At 40.5% G+C, this 10,644-nt stretch overlaps 1 protein-coding gene across 1 annotated transcript; it reads left to right on the top strand.

The window, feature by feature from the left end:
- The first annotated feature begins 2,137 nt into the window (after nt 1-2,137).
- LOC124113578 (RNA-binding motif protein, X-linked 2-like) lies at nt 2,138-10,149 on the top strand. The gene is made up of 5 exons (XM_046474004.2): nt 2,138-2,276; nt 4,793-4,951; nt 5,630-5,759; nt 6,319-6,493; nt 8,319-10,149. The coding sequence occupies exons 1-5, from the start codon at nt 2,263-2,265 to the stop codon at nt 9,188-9,190; spliced, it is 1,350 nt and encodes a 449-aa protein (XP_046329960.2). The 5' UTR covers nt 2,138-2,262; the 3' UTR covers nt 9,191-10,149.
- The last annotated feature ends 495 nt before the right edge of the window (nt 10,150-10,644 follow it).

Raw genomic sequence — 10,644 nt, 5'->3', positions numbered from 1 at the left:
AATTGCTGAAATACAAATTCAGGTTAGTAGACAAAAATATTTTGGGCACAGACTGATACAGTCTGCTGTAAAACCCATTTCTTTCATCTTTCACAATTTTATTCAAATTAACATTGCTATTACATCTTCTTCAAATCATCCTTATTAATTGAATAATGATATACATACTCAGCAGAGAACTGATGTGTTTTTGATTTATCTCAACAACAGTTTTTTTGTACAAGATTAGTTTCGTCACTTCTTAAATGAAAGACACATTTTCATTAGTTGCAAACTTCATTCCTGTTTATGTTAAATAAATATTTGGTAAGTACCATGTATTAGGGCTGGGATGATACACTTACTGTGCCATCTGATACGTAACACGATATCTTGCTCACGATATCGTATTACCATACCTGCATGTGCTCTTATCTGTGGCGCATAAGCCATCTTTTTCACAGACAGTATGGCCAAATACCTGGCAAACTGACGATGTACAGTTGGCAGTGTCAAGCATTGCGCAAAGGATGAAAATATGTATGTTTTCACAACTCCTTTTCACTTGTAATAAGTGTTTGGTGTAACATATATCAAAGAATACATTTTAACATGTTTAAGGTAATAATTGAAACTTATTACTCAGTGTCCAATTGTGATTGATACTCGTATGAGAAGCAAAAAATCACGATTCCAGAGCTCCAGATAAGCTTTTGGTATTGTGGGTATTTTACCCATGCATTTTAAAATCATTGGGTATCAGTAATTCTATCTGAGTATTCAAATATCTGTTACCCACTAGTTTTTACACATGTGGGTATTTAAGTTAAATATGTAAAAACACTATTCATCTAGTCCCTGCAAACTGGTGCAGTGTGGGTTCGAGAGCTTTGTAGGACTCAAAAATACCACGATACTTCCACAGGAAAGTGTGATGGCAAATGATCATGATGTAACTGTCATCGTGGAGTTTGGCAAGGTTGACGGAATGCCCGTTTATAATTTCAAAATAAGTTGCTGATTTGCGAATCGAATACGCAGTGTTACTTCACAATATTTTGATAATATGCACAAGTTTTATTTTTGTAGCGTATCTGTAAAGTTTGTTGCGTATTTGAGACGCTTGGATTTTATTTTACTGCGTATTTCTGTATTTCTGATGCGTATTTTACGCAGATACGCAGCTTATCTGGAGCCCTGCGATTCACCTATGCATCCCACTTCAAGTAAGTATTAGTATTTCTTTTGCCGGATCCTTTGTAAACACAATTATAACTTAATAATCCAGTAAATATATCCAACCTGAGAAGGACAAGAGGATCATTCGGTAAAAGGTCTGTGGAGTCGGGGATTACCATTTTGCTGTAATACCGTGAAATGCAAGTAAAACATTAGAAACATATCGTTTGACCATCACATCAGATCACTATGTATTAAATATTTAAAATCTAAAATTTGATGATACTGGTTACGAATTCACCTCTATAGTTGCTATGGTAACCATACCTCTGTTGTATACAGTAGCGACAAGTTTTTATCAAAATCGTTTATAATGAATGCTTCTGCATAAAGACTCGATTACTTAGGCTAGATTTGGGAGTGAAATCAAAACAAATTATTTCTCACATTACCCAAACAATCCAGATAGTCGTATCTTACAAACCACTTTATTCAGTTATTGGGTTTTTCCTTAGGGGACAAAATATTATAGTTATATTTCCAACCATCCTCACTGTAGGTAAAGTGTTTATCATCATCATATTATGTTATCGGCATCATGATCATGTGACGGCGCCCAAATGTCAGATTTGAAACTATCCAGCACACGGAACAACATACAAAAGATGTCAATCACTGTTCGTTATCTGTATGAACCTCTATATGCCATTGGCTTAGTGTCATGTCATAACAATGATAATCCGCACCGTTTCAGTGAAATCCTTACCTTTTATTTGGGAACCAAGTTTCCCTTGGGCTCAATATTCCAGGGGAGGTAACTTGCTACAAACTGTTGGGGAATTGACCGCGAAATAATATTACGACTTTCAGTTTCCCCAGCACGTTGAAATATGTAGTCGAAGAAAAACATTGAATTTGGAAACTGGGGCAATTCTCAGTATTGACAATATGAATTTATATTGTATACATAAATGGTGATCATATTCTATTTTTTGCTGCATTAATTCCGGAAATATTCCTTTTGCGGCAAAAGACTTCATCCCGAATTTGACGTTTTGTCTGGTCAACGTTGCAGAGTGTTTTAGTTACTTTCTTGGTTAAGTAATGAATCCATTAACGTGAGTTTGGCTTAGATACGTCCTATGACATAATAACACCCGGTTCTCTTTGTTTTGTGATACGTACACCATTCAAGGAGGGATTGCGGTGCGGTTTTCGATCACCACTTTGTCTTTCGTTTGATGGAGCACAGGATCACGCTTCTTGGGTTGTAAGCAGCATACCAGTGTTTATGTGTTTCACCGAAGTGGTGAACATCTGATGCTTGCAAAACTTCAGGTCGTCTGAAACCTTTGATCGTGGGATCGAATCTCGGTTCGTCACGAGCTTGTATCTAGGTTTGTAAGTGTAGCAGGGCGTGGAGTCATCCCACAGATGACATCCTTGCCTTGTCAGCTTGCTGACGGGGTTAACCTCTTTTATCATGTGGACAAGGCGTCCGACCTCTGATCAGAAGGTCCGTGGTTCGAATCCCATCACGGGACTCGAAAATTTTATGGCCGCTACATTGGCGCCCAATGTGGGGCTGAGCATGTTCATATTAAATTTGAGCAAAATAAGCCTCAGTACCCTACTATGCGGCCCGGGACGTTCCTTCTGTTGACAGGGGAGTATGTAGCAGGGTGTGGAGTCATCCCACAGATGACATCCTTACCTTGTCAGCTTGCTGACGGGGATAACCTCTTTGGTCATGTGGACAAGGCGTCCAACCTCGGATCAGAAGGTCCGTGGTTCGAATCCCATCACGGGACTCGGAAATTTTATAGTTGCTACATAAGCATCATAGCCGCGCTTGTGGGTTTCAGCACAGGACCATGTAACAATAAAAATATATAAAAAAGTTTCCAAAACAATTATAGACGAGTCTAAAAATATAAAAAAGTCGCAAATTGCGACTTTCTTATATTTTTATTATTACATGGTCTTGGCCTTTGGCCTCTTTTATGATTTTTTTGCGACTTTTTTATATTTTTATTGTTACATGGTCTCGGCCTTTGGCCTCATCTATGATTTTTTTTGCAACTTTTCTATATTTTTATTGTTACATGGTCCTGTGGTTTCAACAAAGTTGTAAACATCTGTGTCCGTCATCAATCACTCCACGCAAAAAGAAAATCACAAGTTGATTTGTGAGAAGGTTATTGATATTAGTCAAATAAAAGTTTCATACAGATCAAAGATAAATATCATCCCTCGAGTAATTAATAGTCATCTTCCTGAGGCAAGGGGGGTTAATTGACTGTAAAAGTCCAGTTTCCACCCTTGCCAAACTAGGCAGGAATTTATGGGCTCGGTCTTAGTGCCACTGTTAGCTATAAAGAGTCACGTCCCTCCTAAAAAAAATGCCTAATCAGATTCCACCTCTCATCTCACATGCATTTGCTTCAAACAAAACGGCAGCTCCCAGTCAAGATCTGATCGATAATCAAAATCTATAAGTGTCTTAAAGCGGGTCTTGCTTTGCGAAGTGCATCAAATCAGGTGAGCATCTTGATTAAACATATGAGAAGGTTAGGAAAATATCTGTCGATGCTGAGTTGGTGGTGCACATGCTTTGCAAATCCTGCTATCAACGATACCTGCATGTCAGTTTACAAACCATATGTCGATTTCGTTATACGATTTTGATTGAACTATGCATAGACGCATTAGTCCAGCCAAAATATACATCCATAATTCCAGTCTAGTTCGGCAAGGGTGGAAACTGGACTTTTATAGTCAGTTAACTCTCTTGCCTCGGGAAGATGTTACATGCATGGCGCAACATAAGTGCAGTAATCTTGAATAAATAATCTGATTTTTATTTACATTTCTTTCAAAACTGAGGTGGGAGGCATTTTATTTTTGTTACATTTAAACAAACTACTCAGTATCTGTGTAAGAAGGCATTTAGTGACTTTCTTCATCTGTAGGCACATGGGGACAATAACATAGTGTGAGGCAGGGTGATTGGTAGGGAGGCTGGCCGTGATGAGAATGTAATAATTGTATTATGACTTGTGACATCTACTGTAATTAAATGCGAAAAATGCGAGCAGTCTTTGCTCGCATTTTTAAACATCACACTTATATCAACAATAAGACATTTTGGATAGCAAAAATACCAACTTAGACATACGCTGATGTATTCCACACCACTGTTTATTGAGCAGCACTTATATATAAAGTATATAAACAATGTCATTCAAACACTAATTGCGTCCTATGAATTGTCACTGCTTGGGTCAAGACAAGAGTTCTACTCACATATGTCATCACTGATCACACCTGCAAGTCCAGACAGACGCCACCCTTTGTTCTTTGCGACTGCGTCAAAGGCCGACACAAGCCAGCGCGCATGTATTGTTTTTGCGGAAGTACTTTACTCAGTTGGTGTGTGATAGGATTAATGTAAGGTTGGATTAAGGTGAGGATTCTAAACCTGACTGAGGACATCTTAAGATATCAATCCACTGATGCTTGAGGGGAGGGGGTGTCGCATTCATATTGAGTCACATTTTTAGCTAGGGTCCAGTGGTCGCATTCTTTTGGAGACGCATTAATTTCACGATTTACAGTATTTGATTGTTTGCAGAAATGTTCGCAACATCCAGAAGTTGAACCAGACTGAGCTACAACTCGGTAGTATTGGCAAGAAGTCATGGCACGACCAGTATAAGGACAGCGCATGGCTCTTTATAGGCGGACTCCCCTATGACCTGACAGAGGGAGACATACTCTGTGTCTTCTCCCAGTGAGTCAATAGGTCATTGCAAGAACATTATGTGTTTTCAGAATGAAAGATGGTAATGTGTATATTTTGCCAGGACATGTCATTTGGAACTGACGGCTTCAACATTGAAACTAAACAAATCACACTGATCTTCAGCATCAAATTGTAAGCAATGTTTAACCAGGCAGTTTAGATGGTTGATCACAATCGCTGTCAACTTCGTACGGGGGCATGAATGGCTCAGTCGTCTAATGCGCCGCTATTCGCTGTGCAGAGTCGCGTTACTTGGGCATGCCAGAAACCTATGATTGTGGGTTCGAATCCAGGTTTGCTCCGATTATGTTTCTAGGTTTGTCAGCACCATACTCATGCTCGTGGGTTTCACCGAAGTGGTAAATATCTGAGACCTGCATCACTCTTGGCTTTCCTCCCACATTAAGCTGACATGCCGCGATATAACTGTAATACTGTTAAAAGCGGCGTTTAACCCTACTCACTCACTCACTCACTCATGCCAGCAAACCCAAATGAACTCGGTTGTGGTTATATAGTTTGAATATTATGCAGGTTACCTCCCTTGGAGCTCTGATCAAATGGTGAGCAATGTTTGAGCAGGCAGTGAAAATGATAAGACAAGACCACACTGACATCAGCATTAAGTACTGAGCTATGTGTAGTCAGTATATGTTTATATTCCAGGTATGGGGAAATTGTCAACATAAACCTGGTGCGAGACAAAGGAACCGGGAAGTCCAAGGGCTACGGCTTCCTCTGCTACGAGGATCAGCGCAGCACAGTGCTAGCTGTGGACAACCTCAACAGTATTAAGGTAAAGGTCAAATGTCACTGCTCAGAACAAAATAAAGAACGTTTAGGTTGTTGTTTAATGCGCACTCAGCATTATTCCAGCTGTGTGATATCCGTCTGTGTATAATCAACTCTGGACCATGGTGCCATTGTAAAAAACAACCTTAGCGCTACGACTGTCATAAGTCTATGTTAAGGTATGGGAGTTATGATCACCTTAGCGCTAAGGTCGCTCTGAACAATGGCACCCAGACAATCCAGTGATTGATGTCATGAGCATTGATCTATGAGCTATTGTGCCCATCCAGGCATCCCCTCTTCCCCTGTGTTTTGACTGTTAGGTAAGAGAAATGTGAGAGTGAGGAGTCTATGGGTTTTGTCACGTGGTTCCGGTGTGCCTGCACGGCTCACGGGTGCGTCAGGTGAGCTGTTTTTCTGTTCTCTGGGAACACAGTTCAGGAAGTTTCCACTACCTTTCGGAAATGAGTAGAGATAAGCAATAGTATGAGTCAGGATAAGTATAAATGATATTAAAAAACACATATCTGTAATCCTGCTTACTTACTCTCGTTCTGGTTCAGTTGCTGGGCCGTATTATCCGTGTGGACCACGTGGAGAGCTACAAGATTCCCAAGGAGCATGGAGATGAGGATGATGTCACAAAGAAGCTGAGGGAAGAGGGATGTGCCCCCAAGATCAAGTCGTCATCCGAAGATGAGGAATCGTTTGTCGTTACCGTAAAGAAAGCCAAGAAAGGTAGCCTGTAGTTATTCTTGACAAGAAATTATCTGTGATGATATGAAATTATTGTTGATTGATGACTTTTATAAATTATTGTGATAATATTTTTTTTTTGTATGGCATTTACAGAGAAGCTCACCTGGGTTCAGAGATTTGTCCAAGATTCAATACGTTGTGCCCGAGGCAAATGGGCCAAAAAATGATTTATTCATGTTTTAGTTTAATGTTCTTATTTTCTTAAATTCAGAGGTATTTTAACATGTTTAACATTGTATTTTGAGTTTGAACCGGTTGTTTTGTGTGCAAGGGATGCACAATTATATTAATTGTACCTACAGCCCATCAACAGCAGTTATGAGTGTCTGTTATTTGGTCCATCAATCATGTCCATTGTCCACATAATCATTGATTCATTCCAGGCTCTAAAGTAATGATCAAAATGTACAGTACAAGACACCCTTATATTGCCTTCAAGGATCCTTCTAATTGATTATTGAGGGTCCACTGAACCCCCACTTTTGAAAATCAAAGTAAAACCTATTCAAGACTAAAACTAAGCAGCAACCCCTTGTCCTATTTGACCCGTGAAGATTCCGGGGTATAATAGGTCTTCAGCAACCCATGCTTGTCATAAAAGGTGACTAACGGGATCGGGTGGTCAGGCTGGCTGACTTGGTTGATGAATGTCATCGATCCCAATTGCGTGGATCGATGCTCACGATGTCAATCACTGGATTGTCTGGTCTAGACTCGATTATTTACAGACCGCCGTCATATAGCTGGAATATTGCTGAGTGAGGCGTTAAATAACAAACCAACCAACCAACAACCTTGACCTATTTACTGGTCCTGTTATGTTGTACTCCGAGCAGGTCTAGATAAATCCCTGGAGTGAATTCGATATCAAATATATCAACATACAGAGCTACAGATAAGCTGCATATTTGCGTAAAATACCCCCAAAACTATTCCAAACCCAGTTACTTTCAGTTAACTTGCATACAGAAAAGCATGCATCAAACGAAAAACTCAATTGTTTAAAAACCCAATAGAGTGATGAATAGATGAGTGAAAAAATATTGGTTATCCAATGAAAAATGTAATAACCCAATTAAAATAGAAACCTTCGAGTAAAAACTCAATTGCTCAAAAAGTTATCTGGAGCTCTGACACGAGTCGATAAAAGTTGAGGTGATGTTCCATCCTACTGTGTCAACTTTCTCAGTTTGTAAACAGCAGTAGCCAGTTGTTTGAGTGTAAGTACAGCTACAGTTTCAGTGGCAGAGAGAACAATGATGTCATTGCGTTGTGACATCATAGTGGTCTGCGAAGCATAGGGATAGTTTTTTTGTTTGTTTTTTTAATTTATTTCACATTAGGTGCCGTGATTTTACAAAAGACACTGCAGGACCACATGGCTGGCTTAACAGGATGCTATTTCATTGTAGTGATATATCCCCTGTTGAAGCTAGTTTTGGATGATAAATCTTTTTGCAAAGTACTTATAAAACATCACATGTCAAGAAAGTCTTGACACCAATATATTGTGCAGTTGGTTAAAGGAGGAATCACATCTGATAGATTCTTTCCCTTTCTTTGATAGGTAGTGCTAGCATTGAGTAGGTATCAGGCTGGATGAGTAAAAAACAAACCAATATTTAATTAAAACCTATATATCGCATCCTCAGTTGCAAATCTGTCGATACATTGGTAAGTCATGACACACCTGGTGTCATCCATCTTGTATTGTATTGCAGCATATCACAAAAAAGATGTATTTGAATAAAATTAATTTTCGATCAACCACAATATCTGCTATAATCTGCTATTTTTTTTCCAGTAAAAGATCCAGATAAGAAATCAAAGAAGAAGAAAAAGAAAGAAAAGAAAAAGAAAAAAGTAGAATCAGCATCAGCTTCAAGTAGTGAGGATGAGAGGTCACATGACAAGAGTCAGCCAATCAGGACAAAGAAAGAAAAGATTGATCCTTGGTTTGACCAACAGGAAAGACAAGGGGTTTCACCTGGGGACAGATTTGAGAGGGACAGAAGGGATGGGGGTGGGGGCTTTGAGAGAGACAGGAGAGATGGGGGTGAGGGCTTTGAGAGAGACAGGAGAGATGGGGGTGAGGGCTTTGAGAGAGACAGGAGAGAGGGTGGTGGGGGCTTTGGGAGAGATGGGGGTGGGGGCTTTGGGAGAGATGGGGGTGGGGGCTTTGAGAGAGACAGACGAGAAGGAGGTGGAGCCTTTGAGAGAGACAGGCGAGAAGGAGGCGGAGCCTTTGAGAGAGACAGGCGAGAAGGAGGCGGAGCCTTTGAGAGAGACAGGCGAGAAGGCGGCGGAGCCTTTGAGAGAGACCGGCGAGAAGGGGTTGGGGGCTATGAGAGAGACAGACGAGATGGGGCTGGGGGCTATGAGAGAGACAGACGAGATATGGGCGGGGCCTTTGAGAGAGATGGGGACTTTAATAGGGATTCTGGGTACAGAAATGGAATGGTCAGATCACAAGATAGGAGAAATGAGAGATTTGACAGAGGGAGGGAAGACAGGAGAGATAATGTATGGAGAGACAGAGAGAGGGAGGATTTCAGGCAAAGAAGGGGAGATAACTCTGAGGATCGATTCCGAGGTGAATTTAGAGACCGTGACAGATACCGACGTGATGACAGGAGTCATGACGACAGAGCTGGATATGATGATCGACGGAGGTGATAATCTGGATTTACCACAAGGGAAAAACAGACATTTCTATCCCTCGCTCACACTCTCTTGGCTGGTTGCAGTAGCTGGTACATGCTATTCATGTGGACTATGTCGAGAGCTACATGAGCATGTAGACGAGGATAAAATCTGAAAGAAGCAGAGAGACTTGAGATGTCCTGCTGTGTGTGTCAGCGAGGTCTGTGTTCATGTCAAACTGTGCTCAATGTAAGTTGTGTCATGTGTGCATCCAGGTGATAACAGAATTATAATTTCAGCCAACAGCACCAGAAATATCTCTTGTCTGTGAAATTTGGTTCCTCAAAACTACATCATGATCAAATATCAAGTATTCAGACATTTTCCAATCTCGTTAAAATCAGATCCTAGTTCTCGCTATCGCTAAACAAAGATCTTAGGACATACCATTAGGGGTCACGTCAGACTGACCTTGCGTGAACTTTGAGCGACCAATGGAATGATTGTCAAGAAGTCGACATTAGCCAATCAGAAGGCAGCTTTCTTGTGCTTTACAGCACTAATTTCAAATTCGCGACTACGCTTCAAAACATATTTTGACAAATTCTCGATAAAAAATTTGAAACCTGAACAAAAGAACATTCTGGGATGGCTAATAGATGGTATAGATTGTGTGGATTCACTCGTTAAGCCCGTAACTATCGTTCGGAATACACCATGTTAAAGTTTTCGAGGATGCATGATTAGAAATCACTTTCATGATCTGGTAAGTGACGCTCTGATTGGTCGGATGAAAGGTCGTTCTGACATGACCCCTAATGGGATGTCCTCAGATCTTTGTTTAGCGGTTGCAAGAACTAAGATCTGATTTTAATGAGATTTAAATTTTCTGTTGTTTGTGTGACTGCTTGTCTCAGATACTTCATTGTACATAATCCAGCAATCATCAATTTATTAATAAAATACTTCAAATGAGGCATCTGGAAATCCTGTACTGATTGCCACTATGCTTCTTGCCTGTTTCCATATCAAGGGACGGTGGGGGTGGCCTAGTGGTTAAAGCGTCCCCTCGTCACTCTGAAGACCTGGGTTCGATTCCCAACATGGGTACAATGTTTAAAGCCCATTTCTGGCGTACCCCGTCGTGATATTGCTGGAATATTGCTAAAAGTTACATAAAACCTCACTCACTCACTCTTTCCCTATCCATGTTGATATTGACAGATCTATCCAGGTTTGTCTAACACCTCACTCAGCAGTAGTCCAGCTATGTGATGGTGGTCAGCAAATTCTGTAAATAACCAGGTACTGTGTGTCAACAAGATGACAACACTGCTGTGAACAATGCTTTTAGAATTGTGTGATCCGGGTGAGAATAGGTCTTCAACAACCCAAGTTTGTTGTAAGAAGCGACTATGCTTGTCGTAATAGGCAACTATTGTAAGAGGTGACTAACAGGATCAGGGGTTCAGGCTCACTGACTTGGT

This window comes from Haliotis rufescens, unplaced genomic scaffold, assembly GCF_023055435.1.
Source record: "Haliotis rufescens isolate VD_foot unplaced genomic scaffold, xgHalRufe1.0.p SCAF_9, whole genome shotgun sequence".
Taxonomy (NCBI): domain Eukaryota; kingdom Metazoa; phylum Mollusca; class Gastropoda; order Lepetellida; family Haliotidae; genus Haliotis; species Haliotis rufescens.
The sequence above is the reverse complement of the archived record's forward strand: the minus strand, read 5'-3'. Positions and strand labels throughout refer to the sequence as shown.

Coding starts and splice junctions, on each gene's coding strand:
- LOC124113578 (XM_046474004.2), top strand. Junction 5,760..6,318: donor ACAACCTCAACAGTATTAAG/GTAAAGGTCAAA, acceptor GTTCTGGTTCAG/TTGCTGGGCCGTATTATCCG. Junction 6,494..8,318: donor CGTAAAGAAAGCCAAGAAAG/GTAGCCTGTAGT, acceptor TTTTTTTTCCAG/TAAAAGATCCAGATAAGAAA.